Genomic DNA, 23,389 nt, shown 5'->3' with positions numbered 1-23,389 from the left:
TGAACTCACAGGCTGAGCACAAAGAGACAAGAATAACAAGAAGAAAGTCTAACATGAACAAAAACCACATGAAAATATAACCCAATATGACCAGTTATCTATAGTGGCGAATCTTATTGGAGCAGCAACTATAGGCTGAAATGTATTGCTTTTGTTAAACTGATTATTCAAACCCTCAACAGCATAGCTTTCTGTCAGGGGTCATCCAGACGTGCAGCTCAGTAATGCACAGTAACAATGGAGCTCAATGCTCATCATGGGACAAATTGCATTTTTGCAAAGAAGTCTACATTTCATGCCTGCAGTTGCTTTAAACTTTGATGTGGTCTTGAAGTAGAGTGTGTGTGTGTGTGTGTGTGTGTGTGTGTGTGTGTGTGTGTGTGTGTGTGTGTGTGTGTGTGTGAGAGAGAGAGAGGGAGAGAGAGAGACAAAGACAGCAAGTTCATCTGCATGTGGCCACAGCTTCTCTCGTAGATGTATTCTCACAGGAAATTGAGGGTAGCATGCTGACTTTCGACACATAAATAAAATAGTCTATGGTCATAATAATCTGTGTTCAAGCAGTGCCTTGTACATATAAAGAATTTAAAACCAAAACTCTAAAGAACACCATCATCTCAAAGCCAAATAAGCCCAGACTAAGAAAAGGTTAAAGTGATGTCAGTCATACCTACACAATTCTACTCTAGACATAGTAAGCGCATATCTCCATAAAGTTCCAGTCGCTTTGGATAAAAGTGTCTGCCAAAAGAATAAATGTAAAATGTAAATGTAAGTTGTTTGTGTGTCTGTGATTCAGGTGGGCAGAAAACACAGCTGAAGTGAAACCACGCGACTGTGGATAAAGACAGACTAGAGAAGTAGGTTTTGGTAGATGATGAAAATAAAGCTGTTCCTGTCTCTCTGGTGGTGTAGCTCATTTCCTGTGCTCTACTGATGCTGGTGTTTGGCACTTTCTGTTAAGATTGTTGTCCTCACAGAAATGGCTGAGGCAACTTATAAACTTCTTATTCTATTATGCATCACACGAGGTAAGAGTGGCATGATTCTCTATTTTCTTTTTACAAAGAACATTTTTACTGGCTTTTAAAACGGACTCTTCCTTTGACTTTATTTATAATCATAAAGCAGGGTAACAAATAATGTATCTTTTGTTTAATGTACATAAATGAGACTACAGTCCAACTGGAAACAAAAGAAAAGATGTTAAACCAGGCTAAGATGGTTTGTTGGTTTTAGATGGTTTAAACTTGTTTTAGCAGTCTTCAGCCGGTTTAACTGGTCAGCCAGCTCGTCCTACAGCATGAACAGCTGACAAGTCCCAAAAAGACATCTGAAACCAGCAAACCAGACAAACCTGGGAGACCAGCTAAGACTGGCTGTTTTTTTAAACAGGAAGTTTAGATTAAACAATTTCTTGTGTGCACATTGTTTAAAAATCATTGATTTAGATGAGATATATTATTTCTAACCTGTCCATTGAAGTGATCTGTGGTTTTATGTAAATTGATTATCACTCATTAAATTGTTTGGCAGGAACGTATTGCCTTGTTGTACATCATAATAAGTCTGTAACTGCTGTGGAGGGACAGAACATCAGCCTGCCCTGCATTGTGGGAGCGGATCATGATGTCAACATTAACCAGCTGGAATGGATTAAAAAACAAAAGGAAAGTGATCAGAAGATCGCTGTGTTCAATCCTCAATTCTCAACATATTATTTTCAGCAAAATTTTAATCTGCAGTTAATAAACAGCTCAAAAACAGGGAAGCTCCAGGGCTCCATTTTAAACCTGCATGAAGTAAAAGTGAATGACAGTGGAAATTATATTTGCGAAATTACTTCTTTTCCGAATGGCTCATTTAGAAGAACTACACAGCTGCGAGTTACAGGTAAATGTGTTAACCTTCATTCTCACAAGTACATATTTAATATTACATTTAAAAGTGAATAAGCATATATTTGTCTACTGTCTTCAGAGCTTCCAGTATCAGTGAAGATGTCATACCCATATGGATTTATAAAAGAGGGGGATGAAATGAAGATCACTTGTTCAGCTAGTCATTCACCACTCCGTTATAAACTGCACCGGTCAAAGGTAAGTCAGACGAACAATATGTCCAGACCACAAAAAAATATCTTTATATCACAGTTTTTACAACTGTTAGTCAAATTATGCAATCTTATGTATATGCTTATTTTATGTTCTTTTCTTTTTATGTCAATTATTTCTTTATTGTTGTTTTTTTTTTCATCACAGGAAAAGTTTTTTTGGATGGAAAGCTTGAAAGGAGAGTTTATTTTACAAAACGTCACCAGAAATAACAGTGATCTGTATGTCTGTTTCCCTGAATGGGACTCATTAGCCAAAGGTCAGCAAGGTTTCAACACCACCATGGAACTGACTGTGAATTGTGAGTATTCTTATTGATAAAACAGATCAATTGTACCCAAAACTAAGAGAAGATTTTTGGGGCAACCACATATTCATATTTGTCACTGTTACATTATCTTAAAAGTAATAAATCAATATAAAAATAATGTATTTTGTTTTAATCAGTTCTTGACAGCATTGAGTGTAACACAAGAAACCCTTTACAAGTCAGTGTTGGTGAAGATGTGGTGATATCTTGTAAAGCAAATGCTTCTCAGTCTTTGCAGTACAAGTGGATGAAGGTAGGATTGTTCTAAATAAAATTTTAACAGATTAATATAATGTCTTAAATACCTCAGCTTGTTTAAAATTATAAATGCATGTGATTATTTTTAGGGTGACACAGTAGTGTCTTCCTCTGACACTTTGTCTCTGAGTTCTGTGACTTCGGATCATTCAGGAATATATAAATTGACAGCTTCCTTTCTGAACAATCAACTCCAGGCAGACATTGATCTTTATATCCAAGTTCTAACAAAGACAAGTGAGGGTAAGAAAATATAATGTGTTTTTATCATGTTGCAATTAACTATTCCTTAGTAAAAGTAATGGCTTTATTCAATTTATTAACTATGAATAATAGACCATAAATCCTCAGTTTGCTCAAAGCAATGTTCACTGAAGAGCAAACAATGGAAACACTTTAACAAAATCATTGAAGCCATTAGGAATGAATTATACATTTTTAAACAGAAGTTAATTGATACATTTCAACAACCCTTTTTCGAAGCTCTAGGACTTCTGGTTCTACAAAGGTACTTGAGACATTTTGTGTGTGTGTGTGTGTGTGTGTGTGTGTGTGTGTGTGTACGTCATATGCTGCTTACATGTATTGTGGGTCATTCTATAAGCTGCACTATAATATTTCTATGATAAGCACTTTCTGTGCCATGCCACAGTTGTCAAAATGACAGTGACAATTAATAAAATCATTGTTCTCTTATGTCCAATGATGACATAATGCCAATAAACCAAGTAGGTGATTTTATCACACTAAAATCATGTTAACATGCACAATGTTTACGTCTTGTGGCTATTCTTTTGAAACAGTGTGTATTTTAACATTTTTGGACTGGCCCCATTCACTTCCATTGTAAGAGCCTTACAGTAACCGTGTTTTTTTTCTTTTCTTTTAAATAAACAAGGGACTAGTCAAAGATATTTCTGTGCTTGTGCTATAAATGATTGAGTTTAACTTGAACTGAACCCAAAACATTCCTTTAATACATGTCTGTCTGTCTGTCTGTCTATCTATCGTTGGTCCTGAAGATTATGTGCAAAAAAAACTTTTAATGTATCTTTATGTAAATTATTTATTTGAATTTTTCTTCTTCACTAATGATTGATATTGAAGGAATTACAATGCAGACAACGCATTCGGTAGTAAGAAGCATCAGCACAGCATATCCATTTCTCAGTCAAACCACCAAACATCAGAGCAACTTTATTTCAGTGGAGACCAGCTCATGGAGCAGAGGCACTACTGTGACAACAACAGAATCCGGTCACTTACAGACAAGCACAGCAACACCACATGCTACTATGTCAACTCTTGAGCTCAGCACCAGACATAAAACTCCTTTCATTGGCAACTCTTCTCCTCCCCCTGTTGGCATTGCATCCACATTACACGCAATCACAGCAAACTCTACACGCACCTCATTTGAAGTAAATCTGAGTACATCTCCAGATCCAACAACCAGAAGCAAAGTTTTTACATCTGCTGTCCTGAAGAAAAACATCACCGCCAACTCCACAGTGAGTGGCCCCAGTGTGACAACACCAAAAGGTACAATAACACAAACATTCCTCTCCTGATAGTCACTATAATATAAATTTAACCTAACCTTAATATGTTGTTCTAGGTGTTATTGCACATGATTCATGCATGTTTAAAACAAATATCTGTAATTTTTCACATAGTAAAATGTAATAACTTGTTCTATCTCTGAAACAACTGTTTTGTTTATTTCCCAGGCTTAAAGAAGGCCCTGCGGGCTCTTAGTTAATGTTAACCAATGGCCAAATAGTGATTAAGGCTTTGTATTAGGCTATTGTTATATATATATATATATATATATATATATATATATATATATATAGTAGCCTTTCTAAAATCTTGCCATTAAGAAATGCAGTAATTTAATGGCAGTCAAAATAAATGTAATTTTTTGGGATAAGGGTGGGCCGGGGTGGGCCTGGGCTCAGTGGTGGGATTACGATTTCTGAAGCCCCAAGAATCCAACCAAGCTGTGTGTGTGTGTGTGTGTGTGTGTGTGTGTGTGTGCGCGCAAAACCTACAACTTCATCCAGTAACATTTTGGAATTCAGATTTTTTTTTTTTATTATAGACAACAATTATTTATTGTTGTCCAGTTTTTCATTATAATATAATATATTATTATTATTATTACTTTGAGGATTTGTTGTAAACAATAGTAATATATTTCTGTATTATTTACTTTACTTTCAACTGGAGTTTATATTCTAATGCTGAGGCTGTATTTTATGTAAGCATCGTAGGCAATGTTCGTATTGTAAACATATAAGGCACAATAACTAAAATAAATATACAAGGCACATCAACCCCTCAGCACACTAGAGCAGAATGGGGAAAAAAACTATTTATCAAGCGCTTGAACTTTGCTTGTTGCAGAACAATCGGGAATAGTGTTAAACTTTGTAACAGTTACCTCTTTGCAACTTGAACTTGTTCAGAATGTTAAATCTTTGTGACACCTGCGCAAAAAAAACAATATAGACACGTTGTGAACGGCCCCTAACCAGAGGCGTTTCCAGCATTGAAGGATATCTGGGGCTTAGCCCAGAATATTTTATTTTCACACTAGCAACCACTTCCCTGTAGTCCAAAGCTGGTGAGAGGGTATTCTTTGAGTTTTGCTCTGGCTGGGCCTGTTTCTACAGTTCCTAAATCTTCCACTCTAGTACTATCCTCAACATCCTCTCTCCTCCCTGAATCATCTGTGATGCAAAAGAACAGATACAGCACATAACTTATTGCAAATCAGCTTCAAACAACTAATTCATCAAGTGCTACATATTTCAAATTGTGGACCAATACTATTGAAGAAAATGTATTGGGAAGAGCAGATCAGTGGGACTGCCCTAATATCTATCATGATTCTTGAATTTTCATGTACATTACCATAAAGTCATCACAAAAGAGTTATATTATAGTGAGTAAAGTGAGGTAAAAAAAATATTTAATATAAATAATGTATATTTTTTTTTACATAAATAGTCAAAATGATGTATAAGATCCTAAATTAAAGCAATACATGAATTACTTTATTCTAAGTTCATTGACGCACCATGGCATCAAACTGTATTCTCAATGTTCATCTGTCGAAATCCTTTCATTAGGATCATTTGGATAAACGATGTTTCACTTCTAACTATCTAAAGTAAAGTGACTGATTAATTGTTACCAGTTTGCATGCCTGATTCTGGCACAGCTGCTGCTCCTCAGTCTGTTGCTCATCTTTGCTACCCTCTACAAAACCATTTAATCAAATCAAAGTGTATATTTACTACAAACTAATATCACAAAACAAGTCACACATACATTTTATGTTAATGCGTATTGGTTATCCTTAGAGAAAACAACACCTGATAAACAAGAAAAGTACACTCCGAACGGGACTCGAACCGCGTCTCCGGCATAAAAGTCGGACGCGCTAACAAGGAGCTAACACTAACAAGTGGCTTCAGTCGCTAACGCACCTGTTGAGCTCAGGAGAGTGAGGTTTACACACTGCACAGCTATCTACCTGCTGGCTCTCGATACAAGTGCAGTAGGATAAAACTAGTGTTCCTGGCTACCCACTGACTTCTTTCGGAAAAAGCCTCATTTGCTTCATTTTTGCTGTCTTTCCTGCTAACTGCTGTTAACTCGCCAATAAGTAACGTTAGTTGATGTCAACGACTGTGCAAGCTCCTCCCCTACCTGCTGCATATTCAACAGAGAGGAAGAAACGGAGTCGCCCATAGGCTGCCGACAGCAAAGAAACGTATTCTATAGGCTAGATTATTTTCAAGACCTATGTCTATTTTTACAGGCTGTATGCAGTATGTGCAAAGCCAAAGCACAGTGAAATAAGGCAATTTATGATTACGGAGGTTTACACAGGCTATTTTCCGGTTTCATATTTGTCAGTCAACATTTCAAAATACATTCGGGGCTACGCTCAAAACATCCGGCTGACGCTGCATCTGCCCCTCACTCATCCGTTCGCGTGTATCTGTACGTGAGGGCACGTGCGCGAAACAAATTCGGATGGCTTATAAATATATATATATATATATATATATATATATATATATATATATATATATATATATATATATAGTTATTATTAAAAAAAATTTGTCGTAAATTACAAACCCCAACCTTACTTAAAAAACTCACCTGTCCCGACCCCTGCGGCTTCTAATGTGAACCGCTCTAAGAGCACTGACAACAGCAGTGTTGACAACTAGTTTTAATGGAAAGTAGTTCAAGCCTGCTCGAAAAGTCGCTAAATGTCGCTAGATGACGTCATACGATAATTTACATAATCCTCTAAATTGCATTTTGCATGGTGTCCGCCCTTTACATGTGTTTGCTTCTCTTTGCTTACCCTACATACTATAATACCCTATTAATTCCCTATATCAATCACTCAGAGAGAAAGTTAGAAGCGATGGTAACTTTCTTATCTTTTCTCTCACACAGCGTTCAGCCATAAAATAATGTGCATATTAAAAAAAAAATTAAAGTGCATATTTACAAAAATACTATGTTCATATTTACAAAAAACTAAAGGGGAGCTAACAATACAGATTCGTGATTGGTCATTGACAACGCTGTTTGCACATGCGCAGCTCATTCACGTCTGTCAACTGCCATGCGGTCAACTGATTGTGCTGCTCCGCCTTCTCACCTGCTCACCTCTCTCTCTGTCATTCTCACTGCACAGAGTAGACGCAGAGAGAGAGGTGTGCCACAGAGTCCGGACAGGAAAGCAAGACCATGCGCTCGCGGGGCAGTATTGGCGACTTTCTTCTACAGAAGTAGCTAAGGTTTGTCCAAAAAGTCGCTAGATTTGTCGCTAGTCGCTTTTTTTAATAAAAGTCGCTAAAGAGGTCTGAAAAGTCGCTAAATTGGCAACACTGGACAACAGCGTATTTGCACATGTACCCAGAACATCACGTCACCCCTCAAGCATTTATGTGTGGAGCTTTCCTACCTGTTTACTACCCGGCATTTCCTACCCCGCTACTGACTGGGCCCACCCAAATTAGACCCAGGCCCACCCAGAATATTAGAGATTATTCTTTGACTTCAAAAATATATTTATAAAATAGTTTTTAAAATGCATAAATTCTGATTTCTGAAAGTGTGCAAGAACTGTTTGAATGTGCCGCTTCTCTGTTGTTAAGGAAAATTTTTATAAAAAAATAAAAAATAAATATATAAATAAAATTGGCCGAATACTTGGCCCATCCATTTTTATTGAGGCCCACCCAAAAGTAATTTCCTGGCTACGCCCTTGATTTAAACAAATTAAAGTCATTAGTCATTCATGATAGCTTGTGATTGTTGTTATTAATGTGCTGTTCAAATATTCGACCAGACCTGCACAACAACAAAAACAGATATGCATTTGATTGAATTTAGCAGTTCAGTTTGGAAACCTCACATATCTCTTTTTTCTCTGTTTCCCTCTCCAACTCTCTCAAGCCTCAAAAAGCACTGCATATATTGCTGTCCCGATTGTGTTGCTTTTACTAGTGTTGATTATGCTTCTATACAGAAGATATATCACCCGGAAAAGGTGAGACACAAAAAACATTTGCATATCCTCTGTCCTTTTACATAACATTGTATCCCTTTATTTGCATTTTCACTTTCTCGTTGCAGAATGGATATGCCACCCCCATTCAAACCTCCTCCACCACCAGTGAAGTACACATCAGTGAGGAACCAGGACATCCGTATGACTGATTTGCATGCACTTTAGCGCTACCCACAGACAGTGGGCAAAAAATATACTGACTGACAGTTTCTAACGTGGAACGATTTTTCTTTGGACTTTGCACTTCTCTTCTCTTCATGCAAATAAAAGTCAAATGTGACATTTTTTAAAAAAATTATTATGTATTTTATATGATTCTGCTAAACTATGTGTTTGTGTCTTTCTGAATCAGTTGTAGATAAAATCCTTCAAACCTCTAATAAATGTATTGTGTGTTCTTTTAACCCACCTATTCGAATTTTAAAATTAGCAAATTTTGTGCACAATTTAAAATTTTAACTCGGTGTGGCAAAGACATTACAGACATTTGTCATTGCCTCTCAACAAAAAAAGTTTACAAAGTAAACCCCTCCTACACACAATGTGTAATATTTTCCCTGAAATGTGCTTAAGTTCAAAATACATTGGCAAAGTTACAGTTGCGAGTGGAGGTGAATTCCAGAAAAAGGCCCTACAGGAATCTTTAAAATCGAATCATCAAATCAAATATTATTTTCAAATATATCAGTTTTGCATTCAATTACAATTAAAGTACAGCTACAAATACCATGTGAGTGATTTTCCATGTAAAACCCAGTCTACATGCTAAAATTAGCCTCCTGTGGAGGCTTCATGTCCTGTGGCAAAATGTCTGTTACAAAGTGAAGGCTACAAGAGCTGATAATTTCAGGCTCATAAAACCTCAGCTTTCACCTCAGATAGATGGCAAACCAGCTGCCAAAACCACATCAGACAGAGTGACCAACCGGATCAAATTTACAGGTCCTACACCAAATATGGCCTCACTGTTTTTAATCAACCAAAAAATACAAGTGTTCCCAATGGCAAGTACCTACTCTGGTCACAATTTCTGATAACTTGCTATAAAGGCACACAAAAAAGCTTTGTTTATTTTGTGGTTATAGTAACTTATTCTTTATAAAAAACCTTAATTAATTGTAGAGATTATAAAATATTGTGCCTTAGATGGAATGGAGGCCATTTCTGATAAAGAAATATGCCTGCTAAAGTGTGTACGTGTATTAAACAGAATAAGAAAACTAAAGAAAGAGAGAGACAGAGATTGAGAGATAGAGAGAAAGAGAGAGTGCAGAGATGCTTTTTGTACAGAGGTTTGTGCTTTGTGGTTCTTTGCTCAAACAACTGCTACATGTTCAGTCAGGGGGACGTTTGCTGCTCTTGCTCTTGTGGTCGGAAATGGAAAATTCAGAAAAAAGGATTGATTGTTTCTACGCTGAGATCATCTGTATCCTGCATTGTACAATCACTTCTGCGATGTACTATTTATTGTACAATATAATTCTTCTGTAATTTACTGATAGCAGAAGAAAAACAATTATAGTCACTAGAAAACATTGGCAAACTCATAAAAAATCATTTAGTTTTAATTTTTTTTTTTATTATCTTTGCTTCATGGAATAAAAGGCAGAGTTGATTCTTATAGTCTTCTTCTTTTGAAAATGTCACTTGTGCACCTAACAAAATGTTCCACTGGATTTAAAATATAGGAACATATGTGTTCATAACAAGATTGTATTTTTAGATAAAAATTTCAGCTACATTTTGGTCTCTTGATTTTTAAATGTCTTTTTTAATGTTACAATTTCAATTCTATTGCATAATAAATAATATGGAAATGCATTACTACTAACAAAATAATTTTTAAAAGAATTTGATTGTTTTGTTTTCAAAAGTAAATGCAAGATTAGAAATATCAGCTAATTAGCAAAAAAAAAAAGATATATATATATATATATATATATATATATATATATATATATATATATATATATATATATATATAAGAGAGACAGAACTGAAGTGATTTCCCAAATTTGGTGAAAAAATTCAAATAAAAATGATAAATTGTGGCAAGAAATGATATTCAGCCTTCAGTAAAAATTGTTTAAAGAATTTTAAAAAGTATTCAACACAGTTTTGAAATACATCTGAATAATTAATATGATTACTGCAAGGATTGAATGTTCTTAATGTACGTCTAAAGTGAAAACAGGGAAATAGTGTTTAATGACACTTCATAATACAGCCAGAATAAATGTGTCTCTTGTAATGTGAATGTTTGCAACAAATAAGTTAGCTGCCACATTTCCTGTTTGTAACCGAAAACGTCTGAAGACGATAAAAATAGCTGCAACACTGGTGCATTGCTCCTTGATCATGCACACGTACAGGTAAAGGGTTTTAGTAGACAAGACGTTTATTGGATAGTTGACCATAAAGATGTTAAGTAAGATGAAATACTTTTTAATTCATTCAACTTTACACTTTATATGTAGACGTGAACACAAATGGAATCTGACACTATTGTATTTGAGTGAAAGCTCTTTTGTCGATCAGTAGATTTTATTATGTTATGGCACACTGAAATGCTGTTCCAATTGATATTTCATATTGCAGGTTGATTCAATTTGATGTGTTACAGTATCATTTTTAATAATACTGGCACAGAATTCATTTCTGACATACTTAAAAGCTTCTTTTTGAGCATATGAAATACATTTAACTTAAATACACTGTACAAAACAACAATAAGTAACAAGTAATTTCATTGATAATTCTGAGTAAAGCATATTTATGACAATGGTAATAATAGCAATATTTCCAGATTCATGAAGTTCTACATGTCATGAAAGCTAGAGTATCGTATAGTCAACTTTTTTCTTCCATTTTTTTTTTCATTGATTTAAGCTGACACCTAGCATATCGGTAATTACAGTCTTTATCCCATAGCAATATTTATGTAATGTAAAAAAATACGATTCGCTTGAGTAACAGCTGCACCAAGTCTGTTTTGACTCATTTTAATTTCTGTCTGCTTTTTATATTTATATTTATCAACAGCAGGCAAAAATTAAAATTGGTTACAGTGCAACAAATTATAAAAATATATGAAATTGTATAGAAGATCTAAATGGAAGTTAACACAATATTTATCATATCATGCCCTACCATTAACAGTTTCTCTCTCTTTAGATATGGAATGCTTCGGTGAATATGTGGCTGTTACTCTGACATCTATGGCACTGCTGATATCTGTGTGTTTAAATGTTGCACTCTATTTATTAAGAAGACAGGAAAGACACAAAGCAGGTATGTTTCATGCAATTAAAATTACTTGACATTTTGTTACAGAAAATATTGGTTCTTTTTTTACAATTTTTTTTATTTAAAATAGCTTGAATTCAAAGTTTTTTTCTTCACTGTCATTTTGAATCAGCAAACAGAGACATATTTCAATGTGGAGAGGAGCCATTCCGTCGAATTTCAATTCAGTCTGAGAGGTGCCAATTAGCACATATGTTTTTTTGTACATTTGCATGTTCTTATTTAACATTTAATACAAATGTTTTGATTTATTCCAATGACTGGAATTATCACAGTTAAATAACATTTAGATTTTCTGATGTGCAGGTTTGAGATCGATGAAATGGAAAGACAGGAAAATCCAATTTACGGGAATATTTGTTTAGATGGAGGAGGTGGGTTAATTTCACAGTAATACAATGTAGTTTGTTATTTACATTTGTGCAATAAACGCTGTCATGTGGCGTCTATCAAATGCGGAAGGGAGGCATTGGGATGTACTTAATGATTTAATATTTGTTTTGTGCAGGAACTTTAGGAATGTCTGAGGATGTGTGCTATGAACAAATGTCACATGCAAGTACAACAAAACACAGTTTAAAGGTATGGCCTTCGAACAAACCACTTAGAAATTGCATATGTTTGGTGGTATTGAATGCACTTTTTTTAATACTTGATTTTATTATTTAAATGAAAGTCAGACTAAACTATTGTACATGAACTAGCAAAAACATAAAAGAAAAAAAACATTTGTTTATGTGTTAACCTTAGATCCAGTCTTTATTTGTGTTTTAATGAATACATGTAATCCAAAACGTTTAATATGAACTTAAATATTTAATTTTATTTTTGTTTATATTAATGAAGTTAGTTAGTTAGTTAGTTAGTTAGTTAGTTAGTTAGTTAGTTTATTAGATGACAACTAAAGCATTTAAACGCTAAACTCATGATAGTAGTTTTATAGTTAATATGTATGTTTTATTGTTGAGTTTTATGTCTTATGCAGCAACTATTTCAATTTATTCTCGCATGTATGTATTGCAAGTATTTCCAAACAATGAACAAAGAGCCTTAAAATCAGAAAGCAGAACTTTATATTACTTACAGTACTGCATTGAATGTTTACAGAATTATCTCATGACAATGGCTTACTTTTGAAGATTTCATGGAATGTCAAAGCAGCAGCATAGTCAACTGTGTGAAAATACATTTACACATTAAATCTATTTTTGGCTTGCACTCCCACACTTTTTATAGACAGCAGTCTTGTGAGCAGATATAGGCGTTTAAATAAAGGCATCTGTGGTCAGATTTCTCAGACCACCGTGCAGCAGTGAGTATGTCAAGGGCATCATTCTTATACCACAATAATGACTTACAAGCTAGCTAGACATTCAAGTTTTAGCTGCAATCACTGTACTGCAAGAATCTACAAAGTTCTTTACTAATTTTGTTAGTGACCTTAAATTAGAGTTGCGAAATATCGTAATGTCAGGTTTACAGTGTAAGATTGAGTGAGAAAGAGATATTCCACACCAGTATTGCACACCTCATTGCAAAATAATTTTTTGAAACATTCTGAATCAAAAGTCAAGCTATTTTTTTACTGCTCTGAGTCACTAACTATTCAGGCTACTATAACTAGAAATGCTAAGTTTAAGTGATATCCTTTGTATACTTTTCCACCACTGCATTAAATGTTTAATATAATGATTAAAAAAAAAGGCTTACAACCTTACATTTCATTATCTCACAGGTCCAGCAGGGAGATGTACCTTATGCATCTTTGGATTTGACTACAAATAAAAGGCGTAGGAAAAAGAGAAAATGCAAAAAACAGGGTCAGACTCACCATGATCAAACATATTCACAACCTTCTGCCCAGCAGAACTGTCTGGACCAGGACACAGATGCTGAAGTCACCCTCCCATCCCGGACCAGCAGTCTCATGGTATCGCGCCATAGTATCTACCTCAACAGCCATCAAGTAGCCCTGGAGGCAGAAGAGAGGGAGAGGGAATTGGAGAGAGAGAGAGAGAAAGAAAGACAAAAGGAAAGAGATGACAATGGAGAAATAGAGTTTCAGATGAGCAGACATTTGCATGAAGGATTTGAACACACCCTCGGTAGATCAAGACAAAGTCTAGAACAGGATAGTTAACAGTTAGAGAGTAAAAAATAATACTTTAATATATAAAAAAAATAATCACAGCATACTGTGGCGTGGAACTGGTAACAGCTCAGAAAATCCTTGCAAAAGATAAAGATCATAGCTACAGTATGGTTGGCAAGTGAGAAAATTCTCATATGTGTCTTCACAAAAGTATGCAGAGGAAATCAGCATCTCTTCTCAGGTTGTGTCCAAAAGGGACACAATAGAGTTTGCTACCTTGAATTTGCTTTCTTTTTTTCCTTGCATTTAAAGACTGTACATGTACTAAGCTAAATATGTTTTTTTGCTATTGTATTTTGAGACGTTTATGACTACATTTGGGTGAAGCTAGATTGATGAAAATACAGATCATTTGGTGTACCTCTGTACATAATGAAAATAATGTATTCTATAACTTATAATATTGTTATTTCAGAGATTTGCAATGTAATTAAATTATAGTTATCTGAATTGCCTGTTTGACCGTAGCTTTGTAATGACATTAAAATTTATGGCGATTTTGTTTTTTGTATCTTTAACTTTGTAGTCTTTAAGGAATGTCTTCATATTTTTCATTCTTTTTAACCAAGGTAAGCCTGGTATCCACTTAAATACCTACTACTACAGTTGTTAATACAAAATAACTGTGGTAACCTGGTATTAGCCATATCATAAAAATAAAAAAAAACTCTAGTAACTGTATTTTGGGCCAAAACATTTTTGGCTAAGGTTACTATAATTCAATGTCTAGATGCGATTGCCTGATATCGTCAACATTGTTATACATCTTTGTTAAAGGCCTAGTGTTCGGTTCACATACACAAATTAAAGATAGAACTGAAACAAAATAAAAGCAATGTCGGTTTCAGGTTTTTTTTTAAAGAGAATTTCCATCTAAAAAAATTGTCCTACCCGTCAAATTGTCATACCAGGGCTTTTTTTTTCTGACATGTTTCTGCGTACTAAATTTTTTTATTTATTATTATTATTATAGAACAATTACAACAAAAAATACATACAGAGGATCACAATGTACTCACTGTTACAATCATAGTAGCATCAAAGAGTATAAACAGAAAGGATAGAGGAAAAACCAACAAATAATAATAAACCAAATAAAGCCAGGGGATAACATAAAATGGATTAACAAGAGAAAATGTTTCAAGTATTCTATACATTCGTTTTGCCTTTTTATTTCTTGCATCTTTTAGAGTCTCAATATAATTCATCAGTTCAGTTTTAAACGGTATGATGTTTGTCATTCTTAACAACACGGCCATAATTTTCTACTGTTTGCGTCACAGCATAAACTTCCGCCGCACCTTACTGTGACGTATTTTGCCTACGTATTTGTAAACATGTCCGCGCGCTTCTGAAAGTCACGAGATAGCTCTTCTTGGACATCATTTCTGTTTTTGTATCTCAATTACATTAAATTACAACATATTTATACTTAAAATATACATTAAATTGACGTCTCTCTTAATATATACTGCTAGCAATATTGCCATGGACCCCGACGGACAATTACGAAATGTAAGTAAGGCAGCTACCGTGTGCACCCTCCTCGCGCATCTCTGAAAATAATGGTAATGTAATTAAATATGGACTAATGTTATTGTTCTGTTTTTGTGATGTAGTTACGGGACTTCCTTCTCGTTTACAATCGCATGACGGAAATGTGCTTCCAGAGATGCACAAGCAATTATAACTACAGAAATCTGACAATGGACGAGGTGAGGTGAGGCGAGGCATGTTTAATACATGCCATGCCTAATTTTATGTATTTGAAGTCACCTCCGTCATTGTATATATAGTCAGCATACCATTTGTATAATGTATTTTTTCCCCTTTTTTGGATTTGTTGTTTCCAGGAGTATTGTGTGGACAATTGTGCTGGTAAGTTGATAAGGACCAATCATCGTTTAATGGGCATGTATGTGCAGCTGATGCCTGCAATGGTGCAGAAGCGGATGCAGGAGATGGAGAGCAAAGCTGCAGAAGTGGCAATAGCTGCAGCAAAGGGAGAAGTATCAGCATTAGAAATCCCATCTACTGTCATGACAGACACACCACCTGTGTCTATATCAGCCCTGGGGATCCCTGCTACATCCTCTCAAATAATGGAGGTGCCCTCCTCCTCAGCTGATGTGTTGACATCAGGGCTTACCACAGCAACACTTGCACCAGTGCTTGAGACACTACACGAACCATCAGCTCATAATGATCCATCAGAAATGAAGACATCAGCTACAAATGGCTCAGCTTTCAGAGAAACACCTTTCATTTTTGAGCAAGCCACTCAAGCACCAGAAACAGCCAATTTGCCTGGCACATCCCTGTCTATAAATGAAACATCATTGTCAGCAGTTACACATAAAGCACAAACCTTCACAAGTGAGTCTTTAGAAGGACTAGCAATCTCAAAATCTTCAAGTTCTAGTGTTCCGTCACCTAAAGTAGGTGTAGGTTGTGTCTCAAGTGCAGTAGCAGCTATCCCAGTGGAAAAACTAGATCTAAAGCCCAGCAATATAACAACCACATCTGACCCTGAAACATGGACTTGAGGACAGAACTCCCAAACTCCATCTTGATGACATAGACAGAGAGCTATGTTCAAAGAGATGTTGTTTAAGAAGCACTGATACATTTCCCAGAGCACACAGTATGCAGTCTTAACAGCCAAGATTCACAGTGGAATGGGCTTCATACATTATATTTAAACACTTCTATTACAACATTGAATAACTATGCATTGCTGGCCCTTTTAATAAAGATTTATATGAAAACTACCGATGTCTTTTCCCTTCATGATTCGTTGTTAAATCTGTCTTTTTTAAAGCCACTGGGAATATTTTGGGTAAGGAGTGTTTACAACTTAGTCATTACTATTACAAAAAAAAAAAACACACATTGAAGTGTTAATGTTATTAAAATTAATTGTATTCCAAAATTCAACTACCTGCTACAATCTCTTCGTGTTGATGTTCCCCTCTCTTCTTTCAAGCAATTTGGTAGTATAGTCCATCATTTGGAATGGTAAACATCCCAGATTACATTTCAAAATATTACATAGGTCGATTGACGAAGGTGGGCTAGGCCTACCCAAGATTTGGTTTTAATATTATGCATTCGGCCTCAGACATTTTGCTCATTGGTCGCTTCCACCTGAGAGAGCCCCTCCCTGGTTTTGTATTGAACAGGACGTTCTTGCCCCTATTTCGCTATTGCAAAGCCTTTCTATCAAACTAACAGGAGAGGTTAAGTTTCACCCTGTTATCTCGCATTTGAACTTGGTATGGACAAGTGTCCAGAGTGTTTGATTTAGACATTTATTTAAATGTTGCCTCGAGCCTATGACTGAACCCAAAATGATGTATTGTTAAATTCCCCTTCTGCTGGTCAGAGTGGATTGTGAGGGGGGTTACTACACTCGGTGACCTATATGAGAGTGGAGCGTTGAGATCCTTTGATAATTTGGTTCAACATTTTGTGATTCGCAGATCTCAGTTTTTTAGGTATTTACAGTTGCGCCACCTACTCCGTACTATTTTTGGGAGTAGCATACACCCCCCTAAAGCGGCAGGTAATCTGGAAGTGGTGATTACTGCTTTTGGAAAAGGTCATGAGGTATCAGTGTATTACTCCCTGCTAATTCAGAGTCTGGGGGACGGAGCTTCAACTTTTCTCATGAGATTATGGGAGAAAGATTTATACTTGGTATTGGAGGAGGGAGTGTGGGATAGGATTCTAAAAAATGTCAGGTCTGCATCTAGAAATGCAAGGGTGCACTTTATGCAATTCAAGATTTTACATTGATTTTATTGGACCCCCTTTTGAATCTATAGGCTTGGTCTTGAAGACAAACCCACCTGCTGGCGATGCCAATCAGAGGATGGAGACGTACCCCATGCCCAGACTCTGTATTTTGGGCGATGGGGTGGTCATCGATGTTGAGAATAGGCACATAAATAGTTGGGTCCTAAATAGCGTCATGATCGCCAGACAGGTTATTTTAAGAGGTTGGAGGTCGGCTGGAGTGCCCTTATTTCATGAGTGGTGCTAGAGGTGGGGAGGGTGGCTGCCTTTGAAGATGGGATGTATGGGCAGATATTTGGGGGGAAGGGTTTAATTTGATATAATTTGATTCCACATTTTCTGTTATGTTTATTTAATTTGTTGAATGAAATCAATAAAAAAATATATATAATAAAAAAAAAGACAAAAAAACAAAGTTAATACAATTTTAATTACTGTAAAAACACCATAGTACTGTAGATCAATCAATATATGTTTTGTTAAAATTTTATTATTACATTTATTCATGTTATTATTATTATTATTATTATTATTTTACAGTGGTGGTAAATACAAAATTTCCACAGGTTTTATCCTGTTTGTTTTTTTTTAGTTTTTTTTAAACAATAATAATAATAATAATTCTTTAAGTAGAGCAGGATATGCAGATTTACTACTTACGGAGTGGGCTTTATTTATTATTATTTGTATTATTTTGTATTTATTTATTTAGAAACCGCATAGTGGATGTACAGCAAGATGCAGCACAACACAAAATAGACATAAATAAAAAATACAATAGAAAATGTTGAAATCTTTTGTCCATTTGTTTACTATGATTATTTAATGTATGTTATGAAATATTAATAAAATACACAACCTCGGTCAAGAGAAAGAAAAATGTGTCCTGAGGCTCATATTTTCTTCACTATCCATCAGAGGGCGCAGCAGTGATGATATCTGCGAGGAATGAGTGTGTGCTCTCTGCGGGGAGGAGATCACACACTCGGGCTGTAGTAGTAGGGTGTGGAGATTGTGGACGCTGGAAGAGTGCCTGTCCGGATTATCCCCGTCATCACTGTTGGTCCATTCAAGCTAAAAGCGACCATATAAACAGGTAATAACGGTTATTATGGTCTATTGTGTATGAGGAGAGCGTGAATGGTATGATGATCTTGTAGTGACTGACTGTGGGCGTATTGGACTGCTAACATTATTAGCACATTAGCGCTATGGAAGGAAATACAGTTGCATAGCCATGATAAATACACTTTATTGTGAATTGATAAAAATGAGCAAGAATAATTCAATAAGGAATCTGACTGGGCTGTTTTTTTATTTAGTTTACTCATAGTTTAGTCTCTCTGGAATGTCTGTTAGCTGCGTGGCTAATGACATAGTCACTCCCCTGATTGAGAAAACGGATATTGACATTTTTACAATTGAATTCTGCTCAAAATGAACGAAATTACTTGAAAAGAGATTCGTTCATTTTACTGAACGAGACTCAAAGATTCATGTCAGTAAAATGATCCGATATTCCCATCATTAGTACTTTGTTTGTTTGTTTGTCTGTCTGTCTGTCTGTCTATCTGAACGTCTATCTATCTGTGTCTGTCTCTCTATCTGTCTGTCTGTCTGTCTATCTATCTATCTATCTGTCTGTCTACACGTCTGTCTGTCTGTCTGTCTGTCTGTCTATCTATCTATCTGAACTCTGTCTGTCTATATATCTATGTGAACGTCTTAGAACATCTATCTATCTATCTATCTATCTATCTATCTATTTGAATGTCTGTATATATCTATCTATCTGAATGTCTGTCTATCTGAACTCTATTTACGTGAACGTCTGTCTGTCTATCTATCTATCTATCTATCAATACGTCTGTCTATCTATCTATCCGTCTGAACTCTGTCTCTCTATCTATCTGAATTTCTTTCTGTCTGTCTGTCTGTCTGTCTGTCTATCTATCTGAACGCCCGTCCATCCATCCATCCATCCATCCATAAATCTGAACGTCTGTCTGTCTGCCTGTCTGTGATCAATATGTCTTTGATCAAAATGTTTCTGTCTATCTGCCTTTCTGTACCTGTCTGTTAATATGAGAATATGCAGAACCTGTCTCCCCTTCTTTCAATATGTCTATATTAGAGCTGTCAATCGATTAAATGTGTTTTATTAAATTATTACAGGACATGCCAGTTAATTAATTGCATTCATCCTTATTTGCTGACAAAGGCCCCCACATAAAGATAATTCAAATAAATTATGCATAATAATTCAAATATTCATAACTATGTCTAAGAGGGCCTATAATAAATAGCCTATATAATACAGATTGAAATAAATTTTGAAATGAATTGCATTTTTGTGGCAGATGAATAAAGCATAAATTAGACAATACAAAAAGTGGTTGAAGAACTCAGTATATTGTTTGTTTTATTTTAGTAGTAGTGGAAATTAGTGGAACTTTGAATATCACGTCTCAAGATTGTGAGGTTTGTTGAGGCATGCTGCCACTTATTGACGCACCTTTTAAAAACAGATGTATTTCAAGCTTGAACTGCTCGTATGTTAGGAAAGTGTTTACTTAAAAAATATTTGTACGCGCCAGGGGGCATGATTAATTGTAAAACATTTTAACTGGTTATTATATATATAATTAATTGCACTTTGAATGCATGAAATCAACAGCCCTAGTCTAAATTCTATTATATTTAGTGTCTTTATTATTGAATGCATATTTAATTGAATCAATATCAGACTGCTTCTATCTGGGCAGTAATTTGTCTGTCATTTTTCCTGTCTAAGCAAACACATTTATTTGCCTCTCCAACTATATTTACTCTCTGTTTAAAAAATCTCTCCAGAATCCTAATGCCACACACTCTGCAAAGTGTATACACAGCTTTAAGGAATAGTTCACCCCAAAAATGTTCTCATCATTTTCTTACCCTCATTCCATCTCAGGTATGTATGATAGGGATGGCCATTTTGAAGTAATTTTGTAGTCGAGTACCTGATTTATTCATACATTAAAATGCACTTTTAAAAAACACATATGACATGTACGTGAATCTTATATTTAGTTTTATTCACAAACATCAGAAACAGTTTGAAAATAAGATATCTTTTAGGGGGAAAAATATATGCATTAATAAAAATGGAATAACAAGTGGGGAAAGTTTGCATTTTATAAAATGCAATCTGCCTGTGTTAAGAGATTTCTCGCGCACGCACGCACGCACACACACACACACACACACACGCATGATCAGGTTCCGAGTTCGCTTCGCATTTTTTCAACCGTAAAAGCCAATCCTTGTCTGTTGGTTTGCTTAACTCCAACAAGAGCGGAATACAAATAGAGTAGAATTCAATTAGAACCAAAATATTACAAGTATTGCCTTGTAATATAACTAGACACCTTGTCTGTGTCTTGTTTCAAAGGCTGCGTGCTAGGTAGGATGCGTCCTTTGAAGGCTGCAGTAAACTGAGCGTCCTCCTTTAAACAAGCCTCGTTTAAACGAGACGGCCTTCGTAGGACAAACAGAAATGGAACGGAACATGGTTGCTATGACAACACGCCACTCTTTAACAAGCGTGAGCACTTTGAGTGAGAAGGGAACAAAGTCCATTTAGAAGGGAATGTATGAGGTACATTTTAGTTGAGTTATAATGATGTAAAGAGAAACGAAAATAGATTTTACGGGTGTACTTTGTCTAATAATTTATTTGAATTATATATTAATATTATTAAACGTATTATATACTCTGCACCCATCTACTGAGGTACTTCAACTTGGGAATTAACATTACTTTTATTTGAACATCCTATTTACAGTCAAATTGGCATAATTGTTTTAGACATTTCCGTTGAAGCAAAGAATTGTGGGTTGCGAGTGCCCACGAAGGATACACCTCATCGCATTCGAAGGTTGCATTTGAAGTGTCCTACTCCCTTTTCTGAAACGAGACAGCCTCGATGATGTATGCGGCCAACAAATACAACACAGCCCATGATATCAAATCTTCTTCTCTCATCCTACACCTCAACAACACACATCTACAGTGCCCCCCAGTGGACTCAATTGTAACTGCTAGATTTGGTGAGAGATTCAGAGGGAAAACAGTGTATTTCAGCGCTGCTCACAGCAGAGAAATGCATATTGGTAAATTAATTTGTGATATTCGAGTTGTGTTTTTAATACTCGAGGAGCTGGTGCAGAACGAGTACTCTAACTTGTGCACACCCCTAGTGTACTGTATGACTTTCTTATATCTCTGCTTCATAGGTCCAAGCAATGCAAGTGAATGTGATCAGAACATTGAAGCTTCAAAAAGCATATAAAAGTAATCCATATGAATCTAGTGGTTAAATCCGTCTTCAGAAGCGATACAATCGGTTTTGGATGAGAACAGACCAAAATGTAGTTTAGGAACTATCATGATTTCAAGATCAATAACACTTACTAGATTTCTTGTTTCTAGTGCTAAATGGCGCTAGGAAGAGTAATCAAGCTTGAAATCATGATCTGCAAGGAGACTGCTGATGTCATGATTTATAATGAAAAATTAGTTATATTTTGGTCTGTTCTCACCCAGAAACTTTCACCCATACATCAGTTAGGTCGCTTCAGAAGACATGGATTAAACCACTGGAGTTGTATGGATTACTTTTATGCTGCTTTTATATATTTTGTGGAGCTTCAAAGTTTTGGTCACCATTCACTTGCACTGTGTGGACCTAAAGAGCTGAAATAAACCGTTTGTGTTCTGCAGAAGAATGAAAGCCACACATCTGGGATGGCATGAGGGTGAGTAAATGATGGGAGAATTTTCATTTTTGGGGAACTAATAATTTAATAGTTTATATATGGACTAGCTAATTAAGGGATTTTAGAATAAATAAATTAATTAATGTAACATTTACGTTTCTTGAATTCCCTCAGGAAAACTACAGTTGAAGTCAGAAGTTTACATACACTTAGGTTGAAGTCATTAACATTTTTTTTTTACATTTCCACAGTCAACAAGTAATATAGGACATCTACTTTGTGCATGACACAAGTCATTTTTCCAACATTTGTTAACAGACCAATTGTTTCACATTTAACTGATTTTATCACAATTCCAGTGGGTCAGAAGATTAAATACACCTGTGCCTTTATGCAGCTTGGAAAATTCCAGAAAATGATGTCAAGCCTTTAGGCAATTAGCTGTGTACCTGTGGATGTATTTTAAGGCCTACATTCAAACTCAGTCCCTCTTTGCTTGACATCATGGGAAAATCAAAAGAAATCAGCCAAGACCTCAGAAAACAAAATTGTGGACCTCCACATGCCTGGTTCATCGTTGGGAGCAATTTCCAAATGCCTGAAGGTATGACATTCATCTGTACAAACAATAGTACACAAGTATAAACACCATGGGATCACGCAGCCATCATACTGCTCAGGAAGGAGACGCATTCTGTCTCATAGAGATGAACGTAGTTTGGTGTGAAAAGTGCAAATCAATCCCAGAACAACAGCAAATGACCTTGTGAAGATGCTGGAGGAAACAGGTGGACAAGTATCTATATCCACAGTAAAACAAGCCCTATATTGATATAACCTGGAAGGCTGCTCCGCAAGGAAGAATCCACTGCTCCAAAACCACCATAAAAAAGCCAGACTAGAGTTTGCAAGTGCACATGGGAACAAAGATCTTTTTGGAGAAATGCCCTCTGGTCTGATGAAACAAAAATTTAACTGTATGGCTATAATGACCATCATTATGTATGGAGGAAAAAGGGTGAGGCTTTCAAGCCGAAGATCACCATCCAAACCGTGAAGCATGTGGGTGGCAGCATCAT

The 23,389-nt window shown here is 35.7% G+C and overlaps 4 protein-coding genes across 6 annotated transcripts in view; all 4 read left to right on the top strand.

Annotated features, from left to right (window-relative positions):
- The first annotated feature begins 884 nt into the window (after positions 1-884).
- On the top strand, positions 885-8,665 carry si:ch1073-15f19.2 (nectin-4). The gene is made up of 9 exons (XM_052116221.1): positions 885-1,031; positions 1,537-1,893; positions 1,981-2,099; positions 2,262-2,415; positions 2,562-2,677; positions 2,772-2,925; positions 3,790-4,224; positions 8,179-8,272; positions 8,359-8,665. Exons 1-9 carry the CDS (start codon positions 983-985, stop codon positions 8,456-8,458), a joined length of 1,578 nt encoding a protein of 525 aa, XP_051972181.1. The 5' UTR covers positions 885-982; the 3' UTR covers positions 8,459-8,665.
- Positions 8,666-10,645: 1,980 nt separating this feature from the next.
- Positions 10,646-14,267, top strand: LOC127636097 (uncharacterized). Of its 3 annotated transcripts, none has more exons than XM_052116490.1 (6): positions 10,646-10,665; positions 11,468-11,584; positions 11,712-11,775; positions 11,906-11,973; positions 12,108-12,181; positions 13,335-14,267. In XM_052116490.1, the coding sequence occupies exons 2-6, from the start codon at positions 11,470-11,472 to the stop codon at positions 13,737-13,739; spliced, it is 726 nt and encodes a 241-aa protein (XP_051972450.1). In that variant the 5' UTR covers positions 10,646-10,665; positions 11,468-11,469; the 3' UTR covers positions 13,740-14,267. The 3 variants fall into 3 exon arrangements, with proteins under 3 accessions (XP_051972450.1, XP_051972449.1, XP_051972447.1); XM_052116489.1 differs by having other exon boundaries at positions 10,653-10,721; XM_052116487.1 differs by having other exon boundaries at positions 10,661-11,584.
- An 804-nt stretch (positions 14,268-15,071) lies between these two features.
- On the top strand, positions 15,072-16,488 carry LOC127636172 (mitochondrial import inner membrane translocase subunit Tim10 B-like). Its single transcript, XM_052116597.1, has 3 exons — positions 15,072-15,266; positions 15,371-15,466; positions 15,605-16,488. Exons 1-3 carry the CDS (start codon positions 15,240-15,242, stop codon positions 16,295-16,297), a joined length of 816 nt encoding a protein of 271 aa, XP_051972557.1. The 5' UTR covers positions 15,072-15,239; the 3' UTR covers positions 16,298-16,488.
- Positions 16,489-18,515: 2,027 nt separating this feature from the next.
- The window catches only part of LOC127636034 (integrin-linked protein kinase), a 35,236-nt gene continuing 30,362 nt past the window's right edge, over positions 18,516-23,389 (top strand). The window contains exon 1 of the mRNA XM_052116395.1: positions 18,516-18,645. The gene's annotated coding sequence lies outside the window, so the exon portion shown is untranslated. The remainder of the gene's footprint in view (positions 18,646-23,389) is intronic.

Source organism: Xyrauchen texanus, chromosome 43 (assembly GCF_025860055.1).
Source record: "Xyrauchen texanus isolate HMW12.3.18 chromosome 43, RBS_HiC_50CHRs, whole genome shotgun sequence".
Taxonomy (NCBI): Eukaryota; Metazoa; Chordata; class Actinopteri; order Cypriniformes; family Catostomidae; genus Xyrauchen; species Xyrauchen texanus.
The sequence above is the reverse complement of the archived record's forward strand: the minus strand, read 5'-3'. Positions and strand labels throughout refer to the sequence as shown.